Source organism: Alexandromys fortis, unplaced genomic scaffold (genome assembly GCF_014885135.2).
Source record: "Alexandromys fortis isolate MF-2015 unplaced genomic scaffold, M_Fortis_MF-2015_v1.1 scaffold_4, whole genome shotgun sequence".
NCBI lineage: Eukaryota > Metazoa > Chordata > Mammalia > Rodentia > Cricetidae > Alexandromys > Alexandromys fortis.
Window position 1 is genome coordinate 27,841,652 of NW_026067944.1, and position 16,769 is coordinate 27,858,420.

The 16,769-nt window shown below is 36.4% G+C and overlaps 1 protein-coding gene across 1 annotated transcript in view; it reads left to right on the forward strand.

Moving 5' to 3' along the window:
- Lsamp (limbic system associated membrane protein) overlaps positions 1 to 16,769 on the forward strand; it is a 622,510-nt gene that overhangs the window by 384,086 nt on the left and 221,655 nt on the right. The window contains exon 3 of the mRNA XM_050149096.1: positions 6,047 to 6,172. Within this exon, the coding sequence (XP_050005053.1) occupies positions 6,047 to 6,172 (126 nt within the window). The remainder of the gene's footprint in view (positions 1 to 6,046; positions 6,173 to 16,769) is intronic.

Consider the following 16,769-nt stretch of genomic DNA (forward strand, 5'->3'; position numbering starts at 1 on the left):
AACACGTGCATGCAAGCTTACCTAAATATTAGCATTATTTAAAACAGATTAACTTTGTAGTGAATTGTAAAAATGCACATCGCTTTAACATAGCTTTTAAGTATCTATCTGTCATCTATCTATCTATCTATCTATCTATCTATCTATCTATCTATCATCCATTCATCTATCCAGTAAAAGAATGTCATCAGTGAAAAAAATTCTTATTTTTAAATTATCTCATAATAATGAGGTATATTAAGGGATCTCATAATTACGAGACAGATAAAAGATTAATGACATGCTTTAAAATGTTTTAATAAAATTACTTGCTTTGGTGAGTAAGGTTTATATTTAACATATTTTCCAGAAAAACTAGTCTAGCTAATTTAACTGCACTTTATGAGAGAATTCTGAAAACCAAGATAGTTTTTGCATTTTGCAGCACTCACCAAATGGTATTGAGGCAATTAGCTAAAACTTAAGGGATGGGGAAATTTTTATTATTCTGATACCATACATAATTTTTAAATGTTTTGAGGATTTCACTATAAGAATAAATAATTGAAAATATTACTGAGAAGTATTGATTTTACTTTTGGAAAAATATTATGCATGTGCATACATACATACACACAAATAAATGAGACAATAAAAGAAAAGTGTATACCTATAAAGTTGAGAAACATTAAACTTCTACAAAAAAATGGCAAACAAAATTAAGAGTCAGAGAATAAATTGGGGTAAATCGCACCAAGACACCAAAAGGTCAGTTCTTTTTAGCCTAAGTAGCTCCCATTAGTCACTAAGAAAACAAAGTGATGCAGACAAATTTGAGATATCACTAACACTGAATTTTGTTGAAAACATTAAACAAATGGATGAAGGAGTTGCATGTTGGAAAAGATAATAAATCTCACTAATATCTCATAAAAGATGACTGCTATCTGATGGCCCCCAAAGCAAACAAACCATTCAGACTGGGAAAATGACTCAAGAGTTGAACATAAATCAATGTTCCAGTGACTTTGAAAATTAATTTATATTTGCTAGTTTATCATGTTAAACTGTACTTCCTAGGTATTCATACCTACTGAGGATTAAAAAATACAAAAACACAGTTTTTCTTCACTTTTACAAATACAAATGTGGTCAAAAGGAAGAATCATTTAAAAAATATAGAAAATATTATTATTAGTTTGTTTTCAGTGGTTATGTGATTTTTTCAAGCCTATTTCATCTTCTGTGCCGACATATGTGAAGCAGCAATAATAATATGACATGTGTTTTACTTTACAGAATTTTTATAAGGATTTTAGGAGGAAATACAAGGAAGCCTCTGTATTGCCACCTTGATGTTACTGGTTATATTCTGAATTTAAATTTCACTGTTGATGCAGAAATCTAGGAATAAACAAACCATCTGATTAGAGAATCATGTCCCTCATAGAGAGATTCATATACAGATATGATTTCTCCCGGGAAAAGAACCAAAGAAAAACAGGAAAGACATGCACAGAGGAAGTGAGACTCAGAAAATCTGTAACCGAGGAAATCAGACACCAAGTTTTCCTGCTCTCTATGTTCAGAAAATACACACTGATATGCCATCATGAATTGATTGGTTTTATTCATGAAGAGTCAAAGATGTCAGCCTAGCATGGGGTACACACTGTAAACCCAGCACTGGGAGCATTAGAAAGAGGACATGGTGAGATCCATTTCAACAAGCAAAACAACCGTCCTAAATATGAAAACCAACAGCCAAAAAAAGTTAGTAACGAAATAGATGACAGAGTCGTTAGAGAAATACTGCTGAAAGCTACATTTTTATGAGCAAAATAGATGCTTGGTCTTTGTGGGGGGTGGTCCATGAGATGTGTTTAAGTCTGAAGAATAGGTATAAAACTGAAGTTCTTGCTTTTGTTTTTCCAAACACTGGTTGAGCACCTCCCATATTTCAAGCACCAGGATTCAGTGGTTAAGAAAACCTGTCTCTTAAAATTGAATAAAGTTACCAGGAAAATCATTTAAATGTTGTGACTCAGTGGTCTGTTGGAGAAGCAATGTTGTGATTCTAACTGAATCTGTGACAGCTTAAAAGCTGGCCCTTCCCCCAACAAGACTTTACAGACTGGGGAGGGATCAATGGAGGTGGAGGATGACCTCAAAATCTACCAGAGTAAAAGTCAGAAGACAGGCTCACTAGCTGAAAACCAAGCAGGAGATGGAATGCCTTCACCAAAACCGCAAAAAAGATCACTCTGTGCAGAAATACAAGATGATGGATATGTGGATATAAAGGATAAATATTCCAGGACCCACAAGTTGTTTCCTTTGACTTCTACATTGCAAGATGCAGTGCAAAGGAAGAAGGAAATGTAGCTGTAGATATTAGCAATAAGCAATCAGAATGAGCTCAGCTCTGAACCATGGTAAGATACTGGGATATAATCTTGAAAGCAATATTAATCAAGGGATATTATACTCACTTATAACTTACAGAATGTTTGCTCTAGTGTGGAGTGTGTTTGATAGAAGCATGGGAGAAGAGTAGAGGCATAGAGCCAGGCTTAATTCATTCCCAATAATTCAACCCCTCTCCCCCCCCCAAGAAAAAGAATGGAAAAAGTTGAAGAAGAAAAAGAAGAAAGTAAATGTTGATGTTTGAAACAAGGCAGAGTGGAGTAAGGAGAGGAAGTACTGAATAAATTGTAGAAATATTTAAAATATGGGTTCAAGTCTATATCAGGATAATGAAAGAAAGAGATGAATTGAGGTGACTTTTTGTTGTTCTTTTGATTTGTTTGCGTGTTTGTTTGGTTTGATTTGTGGGGAGGGTCTAGTTATCTATCTTATGCTAATATTACAGCTCAGACAAAAAAATCAAAGCATTTTTTTGCATAATGACATTAACTAAGAAAATAATAAAACACAAGTATTTCAAGAGTAAATGGAACTATAACATATCTGTGGGACATGCAATGGAGATATAGATGGTCAGTCAGAAATGTGGGTATAAGAAGATTAGGACACTTCTGGGCTGAAGATAATAATATAACGTCATCAATGATATGACTTTTACTTATGAAGCTACTAACTGAATAAGAGAACTTGAATGGGAAAACTGACAGGGAAACAGAGAAACAGCTAAACCCTTAAATATAGGTTTTTAAGAAACAAGATAAGATTAATATGACCAAAAATGTAGGAGGAAAGTCAATTTAGTTTAGTGTCCTGGATACCAAAAATAGAAAGTTCTGGAAGAAAGAAGTTAAGAACAAAAAATTAGGTATTTCAGGGAGGAAAGGAGCATTACAATAAAAATTGCAAGTAGACCTCGAAAGAAACAACATGGGCTTTAAAGAGCCTCTCTGGAGAGGTTTGTCTGATGCCAGAATGAACATTATGTTTAAGGTTGATGCGGTAATGGTGGGGATAATGACACAGCATCAAACAGTTTCCTGAAGAAATTTTAGATACTGAGTTTGAAAGTTATTAAAAATAATTTCTTTGGAGAATGAAATCTTATATAACATGTACATTCTTTCGAGATGGCCCTGATATAAAATAGGAAAATCGATGATGAGGCTCACCGGAAGTGACCTAAATTCAAGCAGAGTGCAAAAATACAATGTGATCCATTTCTCACTGTTCAATACAAATCTTGAGGCATCCTAATCCCTTGGCATCCCAGACCTGAGTTGACTCATATTAATGATGAGATTCAGTGTGATTTGATAAAGAGAACATTATTGCAATGACTCTAAATGTACTCTTTAACGTTACATATATTTGTCCGAGAGACTTAAGCGCATGGCAAGTGAGTGCAAAGTCCTTAATATAGCTTCACATGTTATCTGGCAGCAGCACTCTTAATGATCGACTTTCTGTTTCTTTAAGTTTATTGCTTTCATATAACAGATTGGATGCCCCACATTTGGTTGGACAACATTTACATACCAGTTTCAATATCCTGTTGCAATTTAGATTTAACTAGAAAGAAGTTTAGTTGGGATTTGTTAACTGCTCCAGAGCTTCCTGATACAAGCTTAGGATAGCAGAGGAGGTGCTTAGAAAAGTTACGTTGTGCTCATTTGTATACTATCATTTACTTCTTCTTTCCTTCCTTCCTTCCTTTCTTTCTTTCTTTCTTTCTTTCTTTCTTTCTTTCTTTCTTTCTTTCTTTCTTTCTTTCTTTCTATCTTATTTGGGGGCATTCATAACACTGGCTTCCATAGACGAAAATTAAAGACTACTCATATTAAACAAAAGAAAAATAAAGCATTTGGGAACTCTGAGATGTAAACCCCACTCTAAATTTTGATGTAAACTCTGAATTGTGAGTTCAGTCATTATTCTTTTCTGCTCCTCATGTTTTTCTTCATAAATCATGTATGACCTTCTATGTTCTTACCCTAAATGTCTGGGAGAACCTATCTCAAGTCACTGTGTGAATCCAGGAAAAATAGCCCTTAGCCTCGGTAGCTGAAGGAGGACTAGAATGTCAAGAGAGACTGCTGAAGACAGGAATCATCTGTAGTCTGCCGCCAGTGGGTTTGATTCCAAGTCAGCCCTTTCTCTCCAGAAGTCCTATAACATGTCATTGTCAGAAGCACACTAAGGTCATAAAGGCCCTCCATCAGCTTCCTTCTCCTGACACTCAGAGGCGCTCAGGTGTGGCTTCCCTAAGTACCATCCATGTCTCCTCAAGGCGGTCAGGTAGTGGTTTCTTTAAGCAGAAAATATCCCTGCTGGGCAGGAACACCTGAACTGTGCCTGTAATGGGTAGAACAAGTGACAAGGAGCAAGACTCTTTCATTATTGAGCTCCTTCACGTTTACTTCTCCTCCTCCCTTAGAAATAGACTTTTACAGCTACCAAAGAGGCAGCAGTGTTTAAAAAAAAAGAAGAAGAAAAAGGGAGAGTCACAGTCACCCCTCAGCCTGGCTATTTGTAATCAGTGTGTAGCCTCAGTGGTGAAATCTGTGAGTAATTCACTTGCCACACTCCCCAATGAAGCCGACCAGAGTGGGATCTACTGTTGCCACCCTGAACACTAATGAAGGAAGCCGGGCGCAGTACTGCTTGCCCTTGGGGACTCGTTTTTCACATCACCAAAAGTAATTTCTGTCATTTTCCACCATCTGGTTGACTGGATTGTGAAGATGAAATTCTGTTCAAGAAGTGTTTAAGAGTGGACCCTGCTGGGATTCAAATGCCTTTTTCTGGTTTCACTTATTCTCATCTGTGCCTCGGTTTCTTACCTATAGATAACGTCTTCATAGAATACCCTGCCTTATATGAAGTGATTGAAATGATATTTCTTAAGCGCCTTATGCATCAAAGTATATATAATGAACATTTAATTAAAGTTAGCTTATTACTCAAGTGGTAGTAGTAATAGTATTGATGGCAATATTAAAAATAATGCTATAGTATGTTTATAATGTCTATTTACTTAACACACTAACCATTAATTCAATTTATATGATTTAACCTATTATGTACATTTAATATATAGCATATGCAGAAAATAATATGTAGAAACTTCCCATTTCATTGATTATTTTATGAGTTTTATATGTGGATACCACATCTTACTAAAACAATGCTATAACCTAACAATAAATATTGATTATTCTTTCCTTTGCATTTGGAGGCTGTCTTATATTCTTTGTTACATATAAAATGAAAAATTCAAGTGATGGTGGTATGGAAATTTATTTCAAAAATGTTCAGAATGTGATTACCTTCTAATATTTGGGTAAGACTTGTCCTTACCAGAAAAGAGCTAGCGCGTTTTCATTATACATATCTTAGGTACTTCCTACAGCATTCAGATGGCCAGAGTGGGAGGTATTTTCACCTTATAGATGTTTCAGGAACTCTGGAGAGATTTGGAGAGGAAATAGCTGGTGTGGAAATTAAAAGTATCCTGGCTACGTGGTGTGAAATTTCAAATTTAGTAATAAAGTCTGAAATGTATCAACTTCACTTTTATAGATCACAGCTACAGTTTGTTCTTCCTGCCGTGACTATATATCCCATTTCCTTCTGTCTACAGTTCCACCAAAGATCTCCAACATCTCCTCGGATGTCACTGTGAATGAGGGCAGCAATGTAACCCTGGTCTGCATGGCCAATGGACGCCCTGAACCTGTTATCACCTGGAGACACCTTACACCAACCGGTAAGCAACTGGCTAGATTCTAAGATGCCACTTAATATCTAAGATTCTATTGCATCAAAAGAGCAAACATGCATCTTTTTATTAAAACTCAGAAAGCTGCAGCATAGATATTGTTTATGGGTCCACTAATTTTTGCTAATGTGTTAATCTCTTTAAGTAACTTAGTAATATTTGTATTTATATGTATCACCTTTCTATCATCTACCTAACTGATATATAAATATTGATACATAAACTTGTTACTCAAAATAGATTAACTCTCAAGGGAACAACTATAATAATGTTAATAATGCAGATGCACACACACATGGGCACATGTGCGCGCGCGCACACACACACACACACACACACACACACATAATATACAGCAAGAATAACCAAAGAAAAATAGGCTATCAACTTGAAGTCAGGAGGGGATGGGAGGGGATGAAGGAATGGATGGAAGGAGGGAAAGTGATAAAATTAGATTTCCACTAAAACATATTTAAATGTAAGCTGCAAAAAATAAAGCATATATTTAAATGTATAGTATTTTAGTGGTTCAATGCTTTGTATAAATTATTTTATATTACTCTCTAAAGTCATTTCAATCATAGTTTCCTACTTCATGAAGAAATTAGGAACAAAATCACTCTGATTTCCTAAAGACTGGTACTGGTACCTACCTCTGTGATGGTTACCAGACATGAAACAGGTATTGGGAATAGTAAGTCCAGCTAATGATACCAATTCAGTTAAATTCATAACATGAGTTGGCAAGCAAGTCTTCTGTACCCTTCCCCTTTATACCACCCTCATCTTAAGTATGTACCAAGGCTATAGTAGTTGTGAACATATTTAAGCATTTTTGCCAGATGACTCTGGATTAATCAGTTGCATTTTCTCCTATTCAAATTATGTTTTCTTATATGCAAAATTATATTTTGCCATCTATTTATAATAGTACTTGCTATTTGATTATGCCAAAAAGATCTACCAAATCAAATATGAATCAATTATAGATAGATTTTCCTTAGAAAGTAAAGAGTCTCAGCCTTTAACTGGTTTATGGCTGATAGTTTCTTATAATTTCTCTATAAAAGTATTTAGATGGTTAATTTCCATGGTTACTGGTTTTGGAATGAATACCAATAAAAAACATAAGATTAGGTATACAATGATACCTATCCTAAGACCAGAGTAATATCTAGATATTTTTTCTTTTTTGTGGTAAGATAATTAGGGACCTCCATTTAGCATCATAGTCCAAATTTATTTCCAGGGAAAATTTAGGTCAACTTAGTAAATCTTCTATTTAGGCAAATATTTTTTTTAATTAGAGACCTCTATTCTCTTAAGAAATTGTTACTCAAAATCCATGTTTATCTATGTATACATTCTATCATCTAATAATATAAAGAGCATCACACGAGGTACTTATTTAGAGAACTCAATATCAAGCCCATTTAATTACAGACTCAGTTGGTACCTCACATGGCAAGAACACGTAGATGGTCATTTGAAGCATGGTCTTTTAGGTATCATACATGTCTGGAAATAGGTTATTTCTTCAGAGTACTTTTTTCCTGGGAGCCTCACATTAGATCCAAACATACTCTACCCACCAGGGTCCAAGGCTAATAGTGCTGTTTTGCCTACTGGTGATTTAATATTAATATATTGTCTTGTATTTAAATATTTTGAGAAAGACAACATTTAAAACCATTGTATTTACTATAAATGTTATTGACACTGTATTTAAATCTTTCCATAGTTTTACTTTAAAAAGCTTCTTTCAGGAACTTCCCTCTTTATTTTCAATAAAATATTTTTTCTACTTGTCTTTTCCAAAACAATGGTTTGTTTCTTGCAAATAAACCCAGAGATCTTATATAAATTATCATGATCCTTCATTGTATTGACTGTTGGTAGACTTACTGCACAACTTATGGACAATATGTTCAGAACATAAATTATTATATATAAATTACAGATAAATAAAATTGATTTTATACAATCTGATTAGGTGTTTATGGCCTTAAGTTCAACACAAACCACAGTCCTGTTTTCATACCATTATTTTTAATTTGTCTCACATTTTACAATTAAATTTAAATTTATAGAAATATTTTATTAATCTTTTAATGTCCTTCAAGGGAAAGGTAGCAGATTAAAAAATGAAAAATGTAGGGTTTAAGAAAGGAATTTGTATTCTTGATATGATCAATAAGGAGCCATATTAGAAGAAAGACTTTCTTCTGGTCCAGTTTTGAGCAGTAAATAGGGCTTTCAGGGGAAAATAAAACTGTTCCCTAGAGCCTCCAAATACTCCATTTTAGTCCTCAAATTTAGAAAAATTCTGGTACAGAACCAAATCTTTATAATATTTGCTAGTTTGTTAGCATTCTAAGGTCTATATGGCTAAACCAAGTAAACTTCTACGTGATTATAAATATGTCTTGAACTCTGAATAGCATGGTTTCTGTGGTGATTCAAGTAAAACAAAGAACAGAGGACCAGTGACATCTTTCATAGAAAATAAAGAAAATATTTTCATGTATTCCCAGAACACTAGAGACTTCAAAAGCAACTACAAAAATTTGGTGAACTCACAATGATTCTCAATCCTCAATTTCAGGAGTCAGCACATTGTCACCTGTGGACCAGATTCTATCTTCCTGTAAGCCAGAGTTCTTAAAAAACTTTCTGAATGGACACAAATAATCAAAAGAATTCTGAATTTTAAATACAGAACAAATGTTTAAACTTCAAACTTGAGAACAGATACATCAAATTTTATTAGAGACAGAGTCATGCTGAATTATTTGCATTTGATCCATGACTGCCTTTGATCAAAAATCACATACTTTGGTAACAGCAACAAAAGTACTTAGCTCACAAAGTCTGAAATATGTTAATTTTGCCTCTTAGATTAAAATGTATATACCTCTGCTTAAGAACATAGCCAGAGACATAAACAAAGATTTACTAAACTCACACATGGTACATTAGGATTTGTATGTATCCTGTGCCAGGTTCCTTCTTTGTTTATCTATAATTGTATATGCCAGCTTTCTCTAGGGACCAAATTACATGCTGATACACTCAAAACAACTTCTTGATGTTTTTGCATACTCCACATCAGGCCACTCTTTCCTTTACAATGGACATCACTTCCCAAGCTTATTCTTTCATCTCTCACATAGGCAAATTAATAACCAGATAATAACCAAAACAATAACTTGACCAGAGCCATCTTCCCAGTGACAGGTGTGAGAACTTGATTCGTCTACTCTTTTATAAAACAAATTAGGTCGTGTAAGAGTGTGTGTGTGTGTGTGTGTGTGTGTGTGTGTGTCTGTGTTCCTTTGAGACTTTGGAAAAGGTGATCTTTTAAGTCAATCCATTGCCACGTTTCTTGGAGATACTGGAGAAAGATACTTGCTCTACTTGCTCCCTGTATGATGGCGAAACTGCCTACAAATCATTGTCACGTGATGGTGAAAATTCAGATAGCTTTGTTCAATTATTAATTGGGCCTTTCACATTATACTGTGTGAGCACCTTCCAGAGGAAATGTAGCTGTAATTAGCTAGACCCCATGGTGGACGCTGAGGTCTTAAAAGGAGAGGATGCCATGCAGGAAATCACAAATGTCTGAAGATGGGTCATTTGATGCCATGAAAAGGGAGCAAGGGAGAAAAAAAAAGAATGGTATCATTTTTTAAAAGAACATTATCTCAATTCAGTTATTATGCTAGATTATCTAGTTTCCCCTTCTTTTGATCCTTGAGCTCCCCCCCACAAGAATACTGCAAACTTTTTAAAGAAGAAGTATCATAAACTTTCCATATATTCAAAGTCAAAATGCCTCATTTGGACTTGCAGTTCTGATTTCTTAAACTGTTCTCACTTTTAGTTATTTTATATTGTCAAAATGAATGTCACATATGTGAGTATTACATATGACCTATTTTTTTCTGCCTCAGTTAAGTCAGTCTTTCACAGCCCTGTGGTTCCTGAAGGTTTACTGCACCATGTGTTTGCATGTATTTGCTATGGCATGTTTGATCTTCCTTCTTGAGCAAAGCTGCTTCTGTCATCATATAACGTCATTTCTGAATCTTTCTCCTGGCAGTCGTGGGGAATCCTTTCTCTCAAAAGTGCCTCATGTGGTGTCAAGAGCGCTCAGGTCCACACGGGGCAGTTGTGTGCATTTTGCTTCAATAAAGGTTTTCATAACCTCAGAACCTTTATCTCCCTGGAAAATTCCAAACCCTGTGCTGAGGATTTCACCCGAGGCTGAGACCAGCGCAGGAGGTACTGTGTAATTTTCCTGACAAGCTAGAAGCAAAGTTTGGCACCAACCAAGAGAATAGAAATCCTACTTAAAAAATGCCTGGCTACATGGGTTTGAAAAAAACATAGGTTGTTAAACTCGAGTTATTAAGTCAGACTCCAGAAGTTGCTCCTAGTGGCCATTGTCTGGCCTTTTAAGATATTTTGTTAGTTAGTTTGACCTCATATTTAGCACAGAGAATATTTGTGGTCTGTAGTTTAAGTTTTATGAAATTATTTCCCTGTACTGTTATCCTATGGTTCTCCACAAAGGCCCACTGAGTAGACATTGGTAACATACGGCTGTAGAAGAGTTAAATCTATCAACTTTCCCATGAAAGGCTGCTAACTCTTCATTGGTAAAGCAAAATAGAGCTGTGAATTGCTTTCCGTTATGCCTTGTATTCTTTATAATTATTATTTCCTTTAAAAGAGCAAAATTAAAAATGAGTTCTTTTTCAGTTTCTAACTGGAATATTGTTTTCAAATTTATCATCCATTAATGCAGAACTGTGTTCAGATTCATCTTGCTCTTACAAATTGTTCATTTGGTCAGAGGTATTTCTAGAGTGCTTACTTTGAGAAAAGACACATTGAAGTGTAGGATGGACATGGTCCCTGAACAAATGGAGCTTATAGTTCAACAAGAGAGCAGAGCATTAAACTAATAATTGCATGAATAACCCTTTAATTAGATTCATACATTATAAAAGAAAATTATGGCATTCAATAAGACCATAAAACAGGGCCATATAGTAAAATCTGCCGAGCCAGCAAAGCTCCCCTGAGGGAATATTATGCTGAGATTCATAAATTAATAGTACCTGTCTGAGAAAACAGAGGAAGGAAGAGTATCTGAGGCTTCCACCACGGCACATCCTAGGGCCTGGTATAAAAATACCTGCAGGAATTTAGATGAAGGTCTTCATGTGAAACATGATGTTAATAGTGTCTGGTCATGCTACTTTACATGCTTAAATTCCTCAATTTGAAGACACTCAGTGCGATCTTGCTTTTTAATATTCTGCTTGTGTCTCTTAAAATCCAAGAAAAAACAAGAAAAAATCGTATCATAAATTTTAAGGCCCTTACTTGTAAAATATTCCATCATGTAATACTATATATATATTATAGTATCATATATTATATGGCTGTGTGCTATATATAATATAGTATATATATAAATTTAATTACCTATATAATTTTTACTTTTATATTTTTTCCTTTTTATTACTTTATAAATAATACCAATCAAAATTCCCACTTCATCCCCTCCTCCTACTTCTCTCCTGCTCCCCTATACACCCTGCCCTCCACCCCCTCCAGTCCTAAGAGAGAGCAAAGCACACTGACCTGTGGGAAGTCCAAGGCCTACCCCCTATATCCAGGCGTAGGAAGGTTTGCATCCAAAGAGAACAGGATCCAAAAAAAGCCAGTGCATGCATATATTGTGTTGTATTACATAATGACATACATGGTCAGTCACAACACATATATAGATACACATACACACACAGAGGCAGATTCATGAAAAAGATGAATGTTAGATAGTTAGGGTTTTTATTGCTGTGGAAACACCATGACACCAGTAACTCTTATAAAGAAAGATATTTAATTGATGGTGCTTTGCATACTGTTTCAGAGGCTCAGTCCATTGTCCTCAAGCTGGGGAACATGGCATGCTGGAGTCCTTACATCTTAATAGGCAACAGGAAGTTGACTGAGACACTCAGCAGTATCCTGAGCATTGGAAACTTCAAAGTCCACCTTGACGGTGACACACTTACTCCAAGGCCATACCCACTCCAACAGGGCCACACCTTCTAAAAGCACCACTTGCTATTAGATTATAGGGCCAATGGCATACAAACTACCACAACAGATCCTAATTTTTTTAAAAAAAAAATTGTACATACATACTGGTACATATTTTACTCTCAGTCCCCAGGTTTCAAGCACAAACCTACAGACTTCAGAAGCAGAAGGGCCAGAGGATTAGTGGTCAGAGATAGTCACAGGGATGGTAAGAAGGTCTAACAGGTAAAGCTGTGCTCTCAAGCCTGATGACCTCAAATCATCTGTGTGATCTGCATGATGTAGGAAAACAGATTCCCGCAAGGAGTTTGCTGATTTCCATGCCGATGTCTCCCCAAATACTATGAATAGTGTAATCTCTTTTTTAATTAATTAATTTATTTATTTATTAAAGATTTCTGCCTCCTCCCCGCCACCGCCTCCCTCCCCTCTCCCTCCCCCAATCAACTCCCCCTCCCTCATCAGCCCGAAGAGCAGTCAATTCGTGATCCTAGAGAAGCTAAATTAGTGTAATCTCTTAAAGTGTGTATGAGGTAAACAATATCTAAACTACAAAGATGAGAGTGATCCTAACTCCTTTTTCTTCTTTTCCCATGGCCAGGATTCATTTTGCATAATATTTCAATTACTTTCGTTAGTAACTGAATCCTTTCATCTTTCCCCCATCACTGTCACAGTATAGTCCAAGCACTAATTTCTCTGCCTTTATTAGTTTTCTGATTGGACTCCTTACTACTATTTCTCAACATAACATGGTCCAGCTAATATTCTTGCATGATTTCCAATATCCTAGGACATTTGGAATAAAGCTCAAACTTCTTAGCAAGGTGTTAAAACCCTTTCCAGCCAATTCTTGTACCTGAGAATCTCTCTCTCTCTCTCTCTCTCTCTCTCNGTGCGTGCATGCACATGCCATGGCGTGCATGTAGAAGTCAAAGGACAGCTCATCAAGGTTGTTTCTCTCTTTCCACCAGAGTTTTGGGGTTCAAACTCGGGTCACCATTCTTAGTAGCAAGAGCCTTTCCCTGCTAGCCATTCCATCCCCCCTCATTTAAAAGATCTTGAAAAGCCTGCAAGCTATCTGTTACCTGTGTATCTATTCTCAACACTACATGATATAGACAAATCACTAAAGCACAGGTGGACACAAAGTAATCTGTAAATGATAAACAGAAATACAAAACCGCCCACACTAACTGTTTCATTCGTTTCTTGTTGAAACGATTTTGAGAACGAACGTCATGAAAGTTCTCTGCCTGTGTTCCATCAGTATTCTTCTCACCTTGAGTCACCCGCGTGTGTGGACACATGCTGATCTGACTGGCATCATTACACTGCTGGCTGGAGAAAGTGTACTGAACTACTCACTTCGTGCCTTACCTTTTGATATTATTTATCACTCTTTTGTCTTCCGCTGATTGTTGTTTTGCTTCCCAGCAATTATTTCGCTCAGTAATTGTCTTGAGCATTTGTTTGTCTTTTCACTTTCTGTGTCCCTCATGAAAGCACACATTTTCATGTCTTCACTTCCGATTATGATATCGGGATCAACCACAATAATAAGTATGCTCAACTAGTATCTGTAAGGTGAATAAGTGGAAGGCTTACTATGAGATACGTCAGACTGTCTGTTTTTACCAGTTTAAAGCTGAGATGTAAAGACAGTATTCCCACACTATAGACTTTCTGCACTGTACCAGATAGATCTTTAAAATGCAGGACAGATCCTCCTTTTTGGCACTGTGACATTTCTCCCATGGGTTTTTAAGCCCGAGAAAGGACTGTTTCCTCTGTCAACAAAGATACAAGTGCTGCCACTCCATCGAACTGTACTGTACTGTGGGGGAGGGGGGTGGAGAAAATACCGTCATTTTGGGTCTCAGCACAGACCATCTTGATCTTGATCTGAAGCTGCAGTCCACGAAAAGCCCCAAGTGGACTGAGTGCATATTTAACTTTGTAAAGCCCTGGGCTAGAGGAAAGGAATATTCAAGTTCAGAGAAAGCTGTTTCCTTAGCGTCTCAACTGTAGAAATTAACAACCTGCTCTCATTTTCCTACCAGTAATAATCCTAACTGGATCTTTCCTTCCTTTCCTTCCAAATGCATGCCTACTGGAGAAAGAGGAAAAGAAAGCTTGGGATGGGATGCGATGCTGTGCTACTCAGTATTTGGCATCGGGACTATTGTCTGCTAATGTTCTACTTGCAGCTAAATATTACAGGAAGAGAAATTAGTCTAAGGCATGAGGAAAGGCAATCTCAATGCCCATAGCCACTTTCCTCATCATCTTTTATAATAGCTTTATCTGCAAAACTTAGACAGTAACATGTGGCCGGACTGCCTCACACTGGCGCTCAGAGGGATCAAATGAGATAATGAATATGAAAGGAGTCTGAAAAATGGAAAATTCTTCACAAAGAGAAAAGATTGAAAGGAAACGTGATTTGATAGAGAAAGAACAGAATTTGGATTCTGAGAGGTCAAGTTCAAGTCCCTACTATCCAGAATTTACTTTTACAGGAGGAGGAAAGAGTCTTTAAAGGCACATGTCTCATCTGAAAAATAAGAATAACAGGGTTTACCTATCAGGATTTTTCTGTTGTCCCATGTGTGTAATCCATATCAAGGTGATTTGGCAATAATAAAGTATTGCTCAACTTCCCTTTGTGGTTACTATCATTATAGATGTTACAGAGTAAATTATAGACCGAAATCACCATAGCCATCTAGTTAGAGAGCAAGAACTGACCTCAAGGTCTTGATTCATATGGTTGATGAATCAAGGAATGAAACCAGATTCTCTGAAAAGCTACAGCAGAATTCTTAACAGGACAGTTCCCAGGACACCACCAGTAAGAGCATAGAGGAACACATTAGACACGTGTGTTATTATACCCCCTCCAGGTGGGACGCAACATTGTGTCCATTGATAAGCTTCCCAGGTGATTTCAAGGAGATCACTTGGAAGAGCCTGCCTCTAAAGATAAGACACCTTCCTGATACAGTCAGGGTGAGCTGTGTCTACCAAGCAGCGAGTGAGTATAGGAGCATTTGTGATTTTTCTGTTTCAGCTGCTGTGTGCACTCACACATAACACACTCAAGCGCATAAAACAGCCTGCTATGTGAACTCATTGTCATATTTCTTCTGTTTAGATTTCTCTCACCTTAGAGGATGAGGTTTGGAAGGACCACTGTCTAGAATTTCATGCTTTGTGTTTGTCTCTCTACATTCTAATGATGTTTGATGCTGGCATATCGCTTAAGATGTGCACACCTTTCTAAAATCCTCACCATCCTCTTGGCATACTCCTTTGCAAGTCTCCCAATACACCAAGGCCACAATTCATCCTAATAAAACTGAGAAATCTCAAAAGGTATCTCAGGTGTCATCACAACTGCCCACAAATGACATGCCAATAAAACCCAGCCAGTGTCATTTGAGAAGAAGTGAGAAACAACTTGGCTTGAGTAAGAAAGAAAAGAGAAATAGAAACTCCTTGTCACTTCTTGTGTGACACCTTCATTTTATCACTCAAGATCCTACTCAGGTAGTTTTCTCAGTTGGTCAACAATTCAAAAGAATGTGAGGCCGTGAGAAGTCACACCATTGCTAAACCACAATTTTATATCTGTGGATTAAAGTGTTAAAATCTGATGAAGGAAAGAGAGTACAAAAAAATCTTTAATAATCCAACTTGCAAATATCCATGCAAATCAGATCTAATTCTTCAAGGTATTCTAGTAATAAAATCTGAAATGTCAGTCTTTGAATGACATCATTCTTTTTAAAACATATTTTTGTGGCCAGGTCACTAAGGCTTGCTGCTGTTGGTAATGAGTGGCAGAAAAAGCCAGGTAAGAAAATAGTGACAGTGACTACTTAACCCTTCCCCACCTCCTAAAACAGTAAGCCTGTTTGAAACATTAAGAATACTATGTATTCCTAAATTTTACCTTATAACAAAATCATTCAATCATGACAGATGCAGTAGAGGACCTAGTGGCCTGTCATTTGAGTTTGCTTCATATAGACACAGAAGTATGCAATGGGCAGTTTAAGCAGCTTGCAATGTTGACCAGGTAACTTTTGGGACCTGTCTGGGAGAAGACAAGAGTTTCAATGTTAAACACACACATACACACACACACACACACACACACAAACAGAAATAGATATTTTCAGTTTTGTATTAAAAAAAACTGTAACTATGCTTGCTTCAGTATACCAATCACTGTAAACCACCTACTTAAAGAAGTTAAGTAAGTCCACTTATTTAAAAATAAAGGCACTAAAGTATGTTGTGATCTGGGGCTGCCTTAATAAAATACCATAGACTGGGGCTTTCAACAGCCACTAATTTCCTCTACAGTTCTGGACAGTAGAAATCCATGATCAACTGTGTGTGTGCTTGAATTTTGGTAAGAGTAATTGTGCTGGCTTGTGGACTGTCATCTCAAGGA